The sequence below is a fragment of the Callorhinchus milii genome, unplaced genomic scaffold, assembly GCF_018977255.1.
Source record: "Callorhinchus milii isolate IMCB2004 unplaced genomic scaffold, IMCB_Cmil_1.0 Scaffold3, whole genome shotgun sequence".
NCBI lineage: Eukaryota > Metazoa > Chordata > Chondrichthyes > Chimaeriformes > Callorhinchidae > Callorhinchus > Callorhinchus milii.
The window spans coordinates 71,905,882-71,921,820 of record NW_024704744.1 but is presented as its reverse complement, the minus strand read 5'-3'; the positions used below and the strand labels follow the sequence as shown (position 1 = coordinate 71,921,820).

The 15,939-nt window shown below is 42.6% G+C and overlaps 1 protein-coding gene across 1 annotated transcript; it reads right to left on the bottom strand.

Annotated features, from left to right (window-relative positions):
- Positions 1 to 3,052: 3,052 nt before the first annotated feature.
- Positions 3,053 to 15,697, bottom strand: vsx1 (visual system homeobox 1 homolog, chx10-like). The gene is made up of 5 exons (XM_042333134.1): positions 15,289 to 15,697; positions 12,883 to 12,964; positions 8,459 to 8,582; positions 7,708 to 7,888; positions 3,053 to 3,309 (listed from the first exon to the last, which is right to left on the bottom strand). Exons 1-5 carry the CDS (start codon positions 15,695 to 15,697, stop codon positions 3,053 to 3,055), a joined length of 1,053 nt encoding a protein of 350 aa, XP_042189068.1.
- Between the last annotated feature and the right edge of the window lie 242 nt (positions 15,698 to 15,939).

The following is a 15,939-nucleotide window of genomic DNA, read 5'->3' as shown; positions in this document are numbered from 1 at the left end:
GTTCATGTTTATACAACATCAAATATGCATTCATAAGTTTGACCTATTTGTGACCTACTTGTGAGGGACATTTTAATAGGTCACAGCTCCAAGAATTAGCTGACCAGAAATGTAAGAGAAATGTATAAAATAGAAAATAGTGAATAATACTTGCATTTTATAAAGCGGTTAATCACGTCTTAAAGACGTCTCAAAGCGCCTCACAGAATGTACTGTAAAGTAGACTATGTATTTTGTGGGTAAAACAAGATACAAGAAATGACATTTTTACACAAAACTGAAGTTTATTGTGATTCACACATCAGCACCTAAAACATTTGAATTATGAAATGAAAATAGATTACATGTAAAATGTTTCATATATCTATACAACAAAAGTGCTTCCTGACAAACTTGACTGGACCAAAACTGATCCAAATTCAAACCAGTTTCACGGCTTTATTTTGTGCCATAGAATAATTTATACTTTTCATATCCAAGAATATTTCCACACAATCAAACAGTTTAAGAGTCTATATGGCTTAACTTTTTTTAAACCTCAAATACAATACAGGCTATGTTCTGTCAGCAATGGACAATTGTGCATAGAATATCAAGAAAGATACACTTGTACAAAACTATACCTAAAGAGAAAATCCTGGAAGACTTGCATTTTCTACAGACATGTTCTTTATACAGTGGTGTTGCATTGTCTCAATTGGAAACGTAATCCCAAAAGATTCATCAAGATACGTAATGCTTACATTAGGCCTTCTTTGTAGGCAAGGCTGCATGTAAGGAGAGCAGTGTGTTGCAACAGGACAGTCAGCCCAACTCAAGACAACTGCTATTCAAATCGTGCAATCATATTCTGCCTTCACTTGCTCAGACCATGCAACCACATTCTTAGTTTCACTTCAATCTCATTAAATATGGTCTCACTTTTTTGAAAAAAAGTTTTGAGGTCAGTTGTAAAATTATGACATTTGCAGTTTGGGTCTTATAATCAGTTCTTTCCAGAAATCAATTCCAGAGTAACCAGCAATATAAAAACACCCGGCCATAACTGCTTCTGCCCCACGGAGCAGGTTCAGTGACACCTCTCACGACCATTAAACAACCTCTTGCGTGCGGTCAGTGAGGTGCTTGCCAATTGCAAGACACAAAAGCATCTAGTTTTGCGGTTCATCCAAAACCAGATTGGAACCACAAAATTCCACCTAGTCTTAGTGAGTAATCACATTTTAAAATTTAAGATCACTCTTAATTTGGAATTCAACATTGGCTAAATGTGCATAAATAAATATCACCATTAAGAACTTCCGGGGAGGCAGTAAAAAGTCTCCAAACTAAGAATTTTCCCACAATTTTGAGCAATCTTAAGTTTCAGGACAAATTGAGTTTACTGGCAAAGACTGGCAAGAATTTCAGGCCTCAGGAGTCGATTTTGAATATTAAAGCGTCATCAAACCATCTGTAAAAATGACCAATTTGTACTATGCCTGTCTGATCATTAGATGCCCAGAATCTTTTTTGAAAAAAAGAACGTTTTGCAAAGCTGGTTAACAAAATGATCCTTGCAATGACTCCCAGCAGAATACAATTTTGCCGGAATAAAAACTATTTACTTCAATAGATATTTAGATTCATGACGTTTCCAAAATATATTCACAATCTAGAACAGCGTGCAACTCCCCATGGTAGCATAGAGCAAGCACAGTCATAAAAAGTGAGGTAACCAAAGCTTTAAATAATGAATTTATCAAGTCTTCAGCAATTACAGTACGTGTAATTGTTCATTCTACAATTGAATCAAAGACAAAAGTACAATTTTAAAAAAGCAACAGAAATCTTTTAAAAAGAAACTAGCAATGTGCAAAAAGTCCAACATCTAATTGTGCTATTTACTGCCTTGTGTTCAGTTCACTGAGCACTGAAACATGAATAAGTGGGGCAATTTTAGGCATGTTACACAGCATTATGCTTTGTGAACTGGGTAGAGTCTGTATAAAATCAGAGTGAACAAAGTTATTTGGTACAATTAGATTACTAGCTGGTTAGGAGTGCGTTACAAGATTGCAAGATAAGTCAAGGTTGAAATGCACCGTAAATCCTCTCCTGGTTTATAAATAAGATGAACCCTGAGACTACGTTACGGAATGTAATGGACTCCATTCTAGCATTAGTTTCTCTGTTTGCCCTCCAGTCTACATTATACAACAAACTTTGGCCCACATTACTCTCCATGGAAAAAACTCAGAAAGTCTTCTACTCCCAGTTTGTGAAGGTTCACCCACAAATAGTCACTGCACTTCACAGTGCATCCTGTGAAGCCCTTCGGAACATCATCCTGGTGTGAAAGATGCTACATCAAAAAGGATTGTTAATCATTTTCTCGACATAGCAAGAGGCAACATCAGGATCACTGGCCTCAATTCGACCACTAGAAGATGCGTATGACTGATTAGGGCTGATCCTCCCTTCTTGCAGGTCACTTCTGCTCTGACCTCCCTATGCACCACCCAAAAAAAACTGGTTGAAATTAGGGAATTGTCATTGCCTCTTACCATTCAATTGCACAGTGCATTTGTACATCAATAAGGTACTCCACTGAGCATTCCCTGGTTTCCTACTCAATGCAATACTTTCAAACACTGGGGCTATTGCTTTACCATTGGCGTTTGCATTTGCTACCACCCAGCCAGATGTAGCACAGGGAACTTCTCAAAGGAGAAGCCTCCACTCATAGGAAGGCTGGGTTGCCTGACCAAAGATAAGGCAGGACAAGAGCAAGTGTCTTTTACTGGGAAATTCTGTATATTAATTCTATGCTGGCCTTGTGCATGTATTGGGAGCTAGTTAAATGTATTACACTATTTGTAGATCAGGCGATGACCACCAAGCCAATAGCTTAATTTGCAGAGGTAAGTAGTTATCGTTCTGGTTTGCCATCATCACTTTTGTACTTAACACAGTGGGAATTTTATTTAAGTGAGGTGAGTGCATTTCCTCTGTGTGCTTTCCCACATTGTGCCCATCTGTTCCAAAAAAAAATAATCAGTATTCTGACAGTTTAACTTTCATTCTCTTTTGGTTCGCTAGCTCCACACTCCACCTCAGGTTGTCTGGAGCTGTGTGGTTTCAAAGCGCTGTTCTTATTCTGAAACTTTTCCGTGCTGGAGAGGTCTAAGGCTATGTTTTCTTCTTCCACCACATCAACTGTGCCTTCCTCAGGTTGCAATCCCTCTTTATTGGTCTCCAATAAATTCTCCCTTAGATTATCATTGCTTTTGCTCTTCACCATTGGCTCCACAGATTTTTTGTGCATTCCTAGGTTTAAAGAAAAGGCAGTTAGAATCAAATGCAGATATCATCTCATTTGCCCACAAAACACAGTACCTACACTTTACAGGGCAATCTGTGAGGTGCTTTGAGATGCCCAGCCGACATGAAAAGTGCTGTATCACATGTAAATATCACCATCATCTATCCATCCTCCTTTCCTCCGAGGGAGAAACTTCTATTTTGAAGTAAGATTCATCCAGGTTTTAAATCACTCAGCCACCATCAGACATTCCTGTTCCTAAGCTCATATAGTAAGGCTTGGGTGCAGATAAAAGCTTTCTCTACCTTATCCAACAATATGCCACAACCTCACAACCAATGCAAGATAATGTACATTGGAACAAAATACAAATAATGAGGGGAGACCAGTATTATAGGATGAGAAAGAAGATTTCCAGTCCATGAACTGCAGCCATTTTCCATTTCCCACATCTAAACCAATTTGGGAGAGATTGCCAAATAAGTGTGCTGTTTTGCTCTGGGATGAAACCCTTCAGAATTGGGTTTGCGGCTGCCCCTAAGCTCATTTCATAAAGCATAAAGGTCCTATTTTACAATTACCAGAAATTTGTCTAAAGCGTGAAAGCTGATATCTAAATAATGGCAACTTGGACAAGATACCAGAGTCATAGACACCCTGGGAACTTTACTTTAGTAAAAAAACAAACCTTCAGGAAATGAGAAGAGAAAAATTGTCAGAAAGAAGAAAAGAGATTGTGGGAATCATGCAGGAACTTGCCCTATAGTGGCAAGTTCCTGAGAACATTCTTGAAGGGGGGGAAAAGGGAGCATAATCCTAGTTTGCTCTTACCTCATCACAGGAAATATTGCCAGCGGCTTTGAGAGAGGGCTACGAGCCAAGGGCCTGCCCTCTCAACTGGTAAATTGCTGGCACGTGGGGCACCCTGAAGAGGGGAGAAAATAACTACAGTAATAATTCGATTGTTTCTCTCTACTCCAATTCTGCAAATGCCATCCACTCTCTGGTGGCCACTTTTCAGATATTTAGACTAGTTATTGTTGGCAGATTACACGACCATGGGGTGGGAATCACAGTTATTTCCAGCCTCATCTTCACCCATCACCAACATCTTTGCATTTTCTCACAAAAGTTATTGAACAGCAAGAATGACTGCTCCATTTGGTTTTCCCCTGCACTCAGACTTCCATACCCTACTTATGTAGTCAAGGCTACTTGTAACACCACACAGATAACTTGGCTGAGATCAGCTACACTGACACACTCATTATCTGGATACATCAATTTCACTATTCCAATCAGGTTGTACAGTTAACCCCAAAGAATAAATCTCTGGATTTTTGTGAGATTTTAGTAGTTAACAAGGATCAGACTCATCTTGCGGCAACTCAGAATTTAATTTCTCTTGAAATCGGGTGTCCATCCTGAGAGCTCATTGACAGCAAAGACTTATTGGGGCCGAATGGCCTTAGTTTGTTCTAAAAGCTTGCTTCTACAATTCTAAATACTGTTGTTAAATCACTTACCATATTGAAAGCTACAAAATAGAGTGAAACAGTATGGCTCGTGATTCAAACACTAAACCCTATACTAAAGTATAATAATCCTACAGTATATAATAAACAAGAAATGCGATTAACCAAACACATTGATGTGTGAGTCTCGACAGAGATGCTGGGTTTCTAAGTAGTGGAAGGCAAAGCTGAGCCTAATTCTGTCTTCAACCAACACCCATCATCTTCACTTTGACAAGAGATCAGATTCTCACCACAGGATTCAAACCTGCAACCCATCAGAAGTGTATAGGTAGGGTGAAGCCAGGATCAACTTCAGCTGAGATACTGCCTCTGCCACAGAGACTTACTGCCAAGAGCAGCAGTTAATTCACACAGAGAGACTGGTGAGCTAACTTAGGACTTAAGGAGCCAGGAGCTGTAATTTCAAGGTGCGACTGTCCTGACTCATAACAGAACATATAACAAGGTATTGGAGACCCCAACACCCATGGATTCAAAGCATCACAATGCCAGAAGATCTGGCCATCTTAGGAAGAAACGGGCTGAGAGAAGGACGCAAAAAAGATTCCTCCAGTAGTACACTATAATAATAATCCTTGCATTTAGTACAGCGCCTTTCACATCGGGAGGACGTTCCAAATCGCTTCACAGGATTTTGTTCTGAAGTAGAGTGATTGTGTATTTCTAGGCAAAATATAAATAATTATATTAATTGTACTTGCACAATTCCTCAAATGAACTTCCACTGGTTTAAATACTGGACTTGAAATAAGACACAGTATTCTGATTATAGAGAATCCAGGGGGGGGAAAAAACACAAGCCCTTTATACTGTGTCCTGACATGAAAAGGCGCTGTACTAAATGCAGGGATTACTACTGTTCTTTTAGCCATTGTAACCTTTATTCACTCATTGTAAACATTCAATCTGGAGGCATTCATAGGGATGTAAAAGGCCTTAAGATACTCCTTTGTGTGACAAAGCTGCTTTGCACATTACAATGTCATGTATTCAGACATTAACAGTGGTTTGAACAAAGAGTCAAGGTGTCACATTCACACACAAAAGAAAGGTCAAGGATTATACAAAGCACCAGTTTAAAACAAATACATCATTGGATTTAGGCCAATTGAGATTTTAAAAGAATATTTCATGTATAAACCTGTGACTGTCCTTTTGCCCTGCAGTTGGATTGGTCACTTGCCTTGCATTCTCCCCTCCAGAACACACACTAACACACATCCTTGCACTTGATATAGTGCCTATACAAATGTAATCGTTGTTGTTGCCTTATCATGTCATTGAGTTATCTCAAAGCACTTCACAGAATATATTGTAAAGTGGATTGACTGGGTAAGGATTCACAGCCTGAAATTCTCCCTTTATATTACAGAACCCACTTGGGTCAAATTTTGCATTTGCAACTCTTGCCAGTAACCAAATAAGGCCAGAAAACAAAAATCAAAACTGGTCCCGGGATGCAGTGTTTGTATCACTGACAGCAGAGGGACTGAAAAGATTTCAGATGGGTCAGTTTTAGCTTCTTCGAAGACAGTAAACCTGCCTTGTTCACTTATACAGTGCACTCTCTCCCAAGTCTGGACTGTCATTGGCACAAATCTAAATGCACCGCTGTGAGCTGGTGCAGATGTGCAGAGACTGCTTAGATGCTGGATGAAATTTAATTAGACGTTGAAGACATGTAAAACGGTAGTGAGCAGATAGCGAACAGTGCATGACATTAATGTAGTGCTCAGTGATTTACCTGCCCAGCAACCACTTGACCAAGCACCAAAGATGCAACCCATGTTTAGATACTACGCAAAAGGCATTTACAATATACCCCATCCCTCCTGTCCTCGCATTAATTTTAATTTAATACCAGATTTAAACAATAATTTGTATACCATCGAGGAAGGGTAAGGCAAAAAGATTTTCAAAAATCAAAAATCTAGATGAGGGCCAAGCCTCATAACCCGAGGTTGAAAAAGAATGAATAGCAGAACAACAACAACAAGATTACATTTGTATAGCGCCTTTCACATCGGGAGGACGTCCCAAGGCACTAAAAAGAAATGTCAATAAGAAGTGGTTAATTATTGCAAAGCTTGGGTTTTAAAATTCTAGGTGAACAGCAAGAGTGAACGAAGGATGGATTTCCACAATTTTGAAATTTGAGTAAGAAGTATCTCCACAAAATTTCTATTCCCCTGTTCCCACCCACCACACACACACTTCCCTTTGATTAATTGTGGAGGCAAATAGAAAACCTTTCATTTAATAGCACCCATTAACAGCAAAATGTCTCAAGGCACTTCACACAAAACTGGTGTCAAACACAGCAATTGTTTTGTAATTAACATGAACCCAGCAAGGTTCCACAAACAAACAAACAGATAAATGAATTATCACTTTTATCTGGAAGATTGTTAGCCATGATACTAGAAGAATCACCTCCGTTTTCAAACAGCATCACAGATCTTTAATCATTCATCTGAACAGGCAGATGGGACCTCCGTTTTATGTCTCATCCAAAGGACAGCCCTTGACAATAATACTTACATTTGATACAGCACCTTTCATATCAGGAGGCCTTGCAAAAAGTTTCATAGGAATTACTGTGAAGTGACTTTTTGTGGGCAATTACAACAGTCAATTTACACCCAGAAATGTCCCACAAAGAGCCATGAAGTGAATGACAATTTTTTTTTGCAGTGCTCCCAAATGTATTGTACTGAGCATCAGGCTAGATTCAGGCATAAACCCACAATATTTTGATCCATGGGTCAGAGTGTTACTAACTGAGCTAAGCTGGCATTGAAGTTGCAAAATAAATGAATGTTAATTCGCGTTAAAAATGATGAATGAGAGTCTGTAATTGCTTACCCAGCAGCCACGGAGCACAGGATCCCACCATGCCATTTTTAGCAGAGTTGAGAATGGATTCAGGCAGTGGGATGGAGTGTCTCACCATTGCTCCATAGAGACCATACTCAGCCATCACACTGCTCCTCCCCCAGCATTTCTCCCGCTTTCTCCACTTCGCCCTCCGGTTCTGAAACCACACCTGAAGAGGACAAAAGTTGGCATAAAATACAACATTTTATAAAATTTCACAGCTGCTTCTGCACTTTGTACAGCCTAAACCCTACACTAATTGGCTGCTGAATGACCGTTTGCAGGAACCATGTCCAAGAATAAAATTAAATGCTGTCATTTTTTTCCCCCAACTGGTCCATCAAAGGAAAGGTATTTGGAGACAATTCGAGCAGATTTGATGAGAAAGAGACACACACACACAGTTGTTTAAATTAATTCAAAGGCCCAAAGGCTATTGCTTTAAAATGTAAGATTTCTACCTCATCTAAAATTGGATGTCTATTTTCCATAGTTCTTTGAAAACATGCTTAAAAATTAAGCCTGAATTTAAAAGTCTGCGCCATCTTAAATTCTGCAAAGCGAAGAACTCTTGATTTAAGCTTCTGAAGATCACATTACTATCTGCATCATTCTATGCAATGACGAGTTAGCAACGCAGGTCATATGTCACAATTCACATTTGAATACACAAGCTGTATGGAATGGAGCTGTTAAATGTGTAATTCTGGATTGTGCAGGATACCCATTTAAGGCTTACCTGGATTCTATCCTCAGGTAGCTCAGTTTTCATGGCTAACATTTCTCTGGCATACACATCTGGGTAATGGGCTTCATTGAAAGATTTCTCCAACTCTTCCAACTGGTGAGCAGTGAAGACCGTCCTACAATTTAAAGAGGATGACATTCAGACCTAATAGCCAAGAAATCATGCTTATTGTAGGTGGGGGGGTGTGTGGAAACAGGCAGCAATCAGCTTTAATGTTTTAGTCTTGGGGCATTAGGCAACATAACAGCAGGGTAACCAGTCTCAATGCATGCTGAACAATAATCCGACTAGATCATAAACTGAATTTGAGCGAATTTAGACTTTTAAAAGAACCTTCATCAGCAGTACTGAAGTGCAGAGATTTGAATCATAATTGCAGATGGAAAAACTTGCATAGTCAGCGCCTTTGTGTGTTCTCCTGATATGAAAGTCACTATATAAATGCAATTTTTTTTGTTGTTTATTGATCCAATTCCCTAAAGATTGGAGGAGCTGGCCCTAGAGCAGCTCCAGCAGATTTCTAGTGAATACCTCAACCAACACTCCCTGTTTGAATAGGGCAGGATGCAGCTGACCTCCAGAGTTGGAGTCTCTCAGCTGCTCTTTGCAAAGAAGAACCTAATGGAGTATTTGACACCCAGGAAAGCTATGGACCCAATCAAATTCTATCAGAATCCAAGCCAAGCACCATTAAAAGTCCATAGACTAACAAACCTATGTATTTTTTAGGAAGGACAGTGTGAGGTATCAGGCACTGCTGAGTGAAGAGATAAAAGTAGAGCTAAGTGCCCCAATCCAAATTCTTAATCTTAAAACCAGGATCTTAAGTTTTACAATTGTGCTGACTGTTGGAAAATTCGTAAATTTCAGCCTTAATCTGGAAACTAAGCCTGAAATTTAAGATTTTTTTCCAAAATTCTATAGGATTTTAAATTTTAAAAGCCAATAATCTAAAATGTATGAGGAATGTCAGCTCTTGGATGTGCAAAAACCAAACAAAAAAACAGATATACAAACACTGAACAAGGAAATGAAACAGCAGTTCCAAGATTGTAATTCATATGCAAGTAACTGCCTATTGGGCATAAACTTTCTTGTACCCATCTCCCTGCTGACAACCACTTGCTTAGGAGCAGGTATTGCCTTCCAATGCATTGCTTTGGATTCCTCCTCGATTAAAATTAATCAGAGACAACCCCATCTACAAACCTTGCTCAAATCCACAAGGACAAATAGAAGGGAAATATCAGGGACCAGGGTAGGGTGGTGGGGGGTAATAGTATATGCAAGGTGATGCCTTCTTAGCAATCTTTAGGTTTTTGGCATATTCCACTGCAATGATCAAACTCTTCAGAAACCTTTTATTCCCAAAGCATGTACGTGGAGCTCTAATGAAAATCAAGAGCATCAAATTATTTTAGATCACCTTGCACTCAGGTGTATTTCCATCTCAACATTAAACCAAAAGAACTAGCCATTAGAATAACGGACTCGTTGAATAAGAGGTGAAACCAAGAGCCCAGAGAGTGGTACAGTGTTTGCAATTAGTAATGTTGAGCATTTCCTCGGGAAAATCAGGATTTTTTTAAACAAATGTCAGAAACCTGTTCTCATGTCTTATCTTCTATATGAAATGGGTTTGAAGTCATTTCTCATTTATAGTACCGAGAAATAATATGGCCACAAGCAGCAGCTGACCTTTACTTATGTAGGATTATGGCAACACTTAATATGCATCATACTGAACGCAAGAGCCAACTCTTTCTCCCCACCCCACGCCAATCTCAAAGGCAACTTCTATGAAGTGGAGCCTGTGGATTTCACCTCGGATCGGGGGATGTTTAACCTAAAACTCAAGAGGAGACAGTGCCCTACAGGTCGGCAATCGAAAGCCAGTACATTTTGCCCACAGTCTCATTAAATAGGCCATATAACAATCCTGGTCAAGCAGTGGGAATTTAGTTTTTTTTATTCTTTCCCCATTCAGTCAGTGATATTAATACATAGTCGGAATCACCAGTCTATGTTAACTGGTTAAAATTAACCTGCAGGTGAGGTTCAGTACATCACCGATCTGCACCAAGAATAAGGGATAAGGAGCGAGCTGCAAACTGCACCTCTATATTAAAACGCATTTAAGATTTTTTTAAAGAAAAAGTCTTACTCCCGACCGAGGATGTTCAGTAGACAACACAACAACAACGACTTACATTGCAACAGCTCCAACCAGAGAGTTTTCAGCTCAACACATGGACATAGGCTGTGCTCATATCTTGCACGTTAATTCCTAAACCATCTCTGACAGGGGCTCAGCCCCAGTGATGTTGTGTGGTTCACACCATGAAATGAGCAGCTCGAATGCAGCGATGCTTTGCTCTGGGCAGTGGTTTTACTGATGGAGTCGGTTCTTCTTTTCCAACCAATTGAAAGGTAACTGGGTTTTAATAGTTACTGTGTTCCTTAGCTTAAAACCCTCTGGGTGCCCGGCCGGTCAAGCACCTCAACCTCTTGTCACGTCTGGGATGTCCTTTACAAGGAAGGCGCTTTACAAATGTAATTTGTTCTTGTTGCTACTGAGCCGCTACTACACTGCTGTTCCCCACTCAAACTCACGAAGGTTCATGCAAACCCGGGCTGACTAACGCTTTCAAACATCAAGCACGTTATGCAAACGTTAGCCCTGTTCAAGTACAAATAAAACCCGCCAGCAGAAGAAACGCTGGCATTGTGCTGCGGGACATCATTTTATCCTATTTATTAAAGCACAAACCATCCCTGTCCCGTAAGATTGTGGTGCCCGTATTTTTTAAGGCTTATTTTTTGCATCAGTTCAAACCAAGCTGGTAACCTAACATCAAGCGGGCAATGTAAGCCATGTCCCTTTCCCGTTGTTGCAGACTGATAGCAATCGCTCTCCAGTAAAACACACCTACAATCATAATGGGCAACTGGTTTTAAACTGATTCATGATGAAATGGCTTTATTCGGTACATGAAGTGTGCACCTGAACGGTCAAACGTCTCGAACCACTCAAAATACTAAGGGCTTGGAAGGTTGACAAAGGGGAATGCTGATGGCCACACATTAATATAAACTAACCTTATTAAGATAGCTTTCTAAACACAGAAACCCCCCCAATCTTTGCGCTATCTCCTAAAACAGCTCCTATACTACAGCAACCCATTCTTGCCGCATTGCCAACCTTTAAACCAAATGACTAACTCAACCCTAACTATACACATCCTCAAATTCATCTGCTCTCACCACATAGACAGTGCATTGATAGTCCCTCACTGTCTGGAATGCCCAACTCGCTGCTGCACATACTGACTGCTCTGTCTGTATTACAAAGTTTGTCTGACAGTTTCTCCCTTGTCATCTTCCTCCAGTGGTTAGAAAGTGGAGTTAGAGACTGGTAACAAGAGATTGAAGTCCTTGACCGGCCGGGCACCCAGAGGGTTTTAAGCTAAGGAACACAGTAACTATTAAAACCCAGTTACCTTTCAATTGGTTAGAAAAGAAGAACCGACTCCATCAGTAAAACCACTGCCCAGAGCAAAGCATCGCTGCATTCGAGCTGCTCATTTCATGGTGTGAACCACACAACATCAGTGGGGCTGAGCCCCTGTCAGAGATGGTTTAGGAATTAACGTGCAAGATATGAGCACAGCCTATGTCCATGTGTTGAGCTGAAAGCTCTCTGGTTAGAGCTGTTGCAATGCAAGTCGTTGTGGAGTCTACCGAACTTCCTGGGAGGGGGAAGTAAGACTGTTTTAAAAAAATAGTAAATACGGGTGGAATGCGAATTTAGCCCTTTAACAACCTTTTTAAGAGACCAACACCGCACGAACGAGCAGCGCGATCACAGAGCTGTTTATATGCTGTGGTGGATCTCCGGAGGAAGTCCAAATGTTATGATTATTCAATGCCACAGCGCCTTATTCCCAGGTCGACAGCAGCGGGTCCTGGTGTGTTCCGAGTTACCTTTGGGCTCAGCCAAAGAAACTACATTCCCTTAAGTGTCGGTGCAACGGGACTGGAAGGGAAACCATCAGCCGCGAGTACCTGGTCCCCGATCACTGTCCCGGTGATCACTGGACAGCTTCCAACCGGGGATCCTGAGGCCAGAAGAGGGACGGGATGGGTTCGGTTGCAATGAAGGGTATCCTCACTGACTGTCTGGGGAGGGGGTGTGTGGGGGGGAGGGGGTGTGTGGGGGGGACAACGCACTGCACAGTGTGTGTGTGTGTGTGTGACCTGGAGGAGACATCACACGCTGCCCAGCGCTTGTGGAACCTACTCCCAAGAGTTGGGGATCAGCAGAAAAAAAAAGGGGAAAATTCCCCCCTCCCCTTCCCCCACCCCCGTTACGCACAGTAATAACCCGAGAGTTATTTTTTTTCCCCCCAATTTACCTGTGTCGCCTCTTTTTCCTTTTCGTCTGCGAAGATGCCGAATTCTTCAGATCGCCGCGATCACAGGACGAATTGTCGTCGTCTGGGAAAAAAAAAGGGGGAAAAGGAAAGGAAAGGGAAGGAAAAGCGTTTTTTTAAAAGCCTCTCAAAAACTCCCGATTGCAACTGCGTTTTGGTTTGGATCCCCCGAAAAAGGGCAGTCAGTGGCCGCACTTCACAGGGAATCCATCAGTTTTTTTGGGGGCCGAAAGCTAAACTGTACAATATTTAGCATTATTATTCTTTTTCCTCCCACCGTCTTCAACTGAGAGAAAAAGAACTTAACACGACCAGGGACTGCAAAACAAATCATCCCACATCGTTTGGCTGTGGACCCGATTGGATCGCCTTCTTTTTTTTTTCAGACTCTTATTTGACATCAAAAGCTGCGTCTGTTCGCACTGATGGAAAGAGAGAGGTCGTCGAAGGCTGTGGAGGCGTCCAACTAAAATAGGATCATGTCGATGAGACTTTTCGGGACTTTTATTTGGTGTTGTTTTAATGCACTATTGGAGTGTAGAAGCAATGTACCATCTGGTGATTTGCAACAACACAGCCCCGTGTTCAAGCGATTCTCTGTATTGCAATATGAATTCCCATTTTGTCCACCGATGGGTCCTGATAACAACCACAATTCCGACTCCAAAAAAAAAAAAAAAATATGTGCAGAGCAACAAGAATAAACCTGGATGTTAGGTTTTCGGAGGTGCAGTCAAAAATACAACGCGACCGCTCGCTGTCAGCTCTCGCATTGAAAACACCGAAATGTTCGCCCTTCTCTGCATTTTAATTTCTCTCTCTCTCTCTCTAAAAAAAAGTTCATTTCTATGTCGATTTCTGTGCAACGAAATAAGTCGCAGAGGAAAGAAAGCCCTGAACGAAATTCTCGCGTTTTCGTTTATCGGAAGGAAGAGGAATTTCCGAACTGGAAAAGGGAACACCTGCGAAATTTTGGTTGGATTGAGGGGGGATAAAGCAATGAGATATATATATATATCTCATTGCTTTATTCCCCCCTCAATCTTCTCCCCAAATACACACACCCTGTGGCTCAGGACATCACTGTGGAGAAAATAAGGCAATGTTGATGTTAAAGCAGTTGCACTACAACATTGGGAACGAAAAGTGATAGGGAAAAAATATATATATATATTAAAAAATAAACTAGTTATGAAGAAAAACGATCGAATGAGTCGTTAACGTGGTTAGGATGCCCGGGTCAGCTATTAAGTGCAAATTGAACCCAGTCAGTGGCTGGTCATCTGTAACCGAGTTTGCACCTAAACTCCGTTGAGGGTTAAATCAATAGGGTTCAAAAGGTACCCAAACTTTGCGGATACGTTGGGCATTTTCAGTAAAGACCACAAACTGCTTATGTACATTGCTGCTGCTGCTGTGATAACATCAACCCAACCCAACAACAACAACAACAACATGTGACAGCATCAACCCAACCCCAACTTCCTCCTCCCCAAACACACACACACACACACACACACTGTGGCTCAGGACATCACTGTGGAGAATATAAGGCAATGTTGGTATTAAAGCAGTTGCAATACAACATTGGGAACGAAAAGTGATAGGGAAAAGATTTGGGATTGTTTTTTTTTAAAGTCGGTAGGTAGAAACAGTTAATGAGTTCGGATTACTTTTTAAGAATGAGTCCACCCTAATCATGGGATGTCCAGTCAACTGTGAAAAATTAACGTCTTGTACAAGTGGATAAGTTAAAGATTGCTGGCCGCGAAGCTTGTCTGGAGTAGTTCCCTGCCTGGAGCTGTAAGAGAGCCAGATGATGTCCATCCGATAGGTCTATAGCTCATTTTACACAGGCATAGAACAAGGCCAGGAGTGGTGGGGATTTGGAGATTGGATGGGAATAGTCTGGTTTGGAGCTGCTGCTGCTGGAGAGGAGGGAGTGAGTGAATGGGATGGGATGGGGTGGGGTGGGAGTGAGGTGGCGGGTTCCCCCTTTGTGGGGTCCCGCAGGGTAGCGGTTAGCGAGCTCGTCTCACCAGCGAGAGGATTCGAGTTCGATTCCCGGGCGCGGCGAAATCTTAAGCAAGTTTCCTTACTCCGCCCGCTTCGGTTTGCCCAGCAGTAAGTAGGAACCTAACTGTCAGTCTATCAGCAGATGGCTTTCCAGAGTAATAATCCCTCCCCCCCCCACCCCCACCCCCAACCCCCCAAAAAATTAGCCATTCACTCCATGACTGTTTGTAGGACACTGCTGTGAGCAATTAGCTGCTGCCTTCAGCCCACAAGATACACAGTCAATTCACTTTACAACAGCACATGCTGTGAAGCGCCGTGTGATGTGTGACCGGGCGCTTTGCGGGGTGGCGGGGCCGGTGAGCCGGTTACCGGAGTTGGCTGGTCGGTGGTGCTTGTCCTGCAGGCTGGTCCTGTGCAGGAGCGGGAGGTGAGGGTGCAGCCCCCCGGGCTTGGTCTGCAGCTCCGACAGCACGTCCAGGAAGGCGGGGGCCGGCGGCTGGAAGGCGCTGAGCGGGCGGGCACACAGCAGCCCCAGGCCGGCCGACAGCAGCGGGAGCGCACCGCCCACCGGTGCCCCGAACTGCGGCGCGACCCCGGGGGGGTGGCGGGGCTCGGCGGGGTGGTCCAGTCCCAGCAGATCGGTGATGGCGAAGCCCCTGGATCTCAGCCCCCCCGCCCCGGGAAGCCGGCTGCACTTCTCAGCCTCCTTGCTGGCGGTCAGTAGCTTGCCCAGGAGAGGTCTGCACTTGGCCTTGCAGTTCTCCTCCCGCCCGGTCATGCTTGCTGGGCTGTGCTGGGCTGTGCTGTCCTGGGCTGTGCTGTGCTGGGCTGTGCTGGGCTGTGCTACGCTTTCCCTTTTCCTCTAGGAATGCCGTGCTGAGCGGATGGCTTGGGAGTCTGGCGAAGGATTTGCAGCTTTTTATCTGTGTCCAAAGTCCGCCGGACGCTTCCCAGATCCAATCAGCTCCCTCCCTCTTCCCTAACCCCCTCCCCCACCCCCCCCCCCCCCCCACCACCACC

Coding starts and splice junctions, on each gene's coding strand:
- vsx1 (XM_042333134.1), bottom strand. CDS start 15,697: ATGACCGGGCGGGAGGAGAACTGCAAGGCCAAGTGCAGACCTCTCCTG. Junction 7,889..8,458: donor TACCTGAGGATAGAATCCAG/GTAAGCCTTAAA, acceptor TGTCCTCTTCAG/GTGTGGTTTCAGAACCGGAG. Junction 3,310..7,707: donor CTGTGCTCCGTGGCTGCTGG/GTAAGCAATTAC, acceptor CTTTAAACCTAG/GAATGCACAAAAAATCTGTG.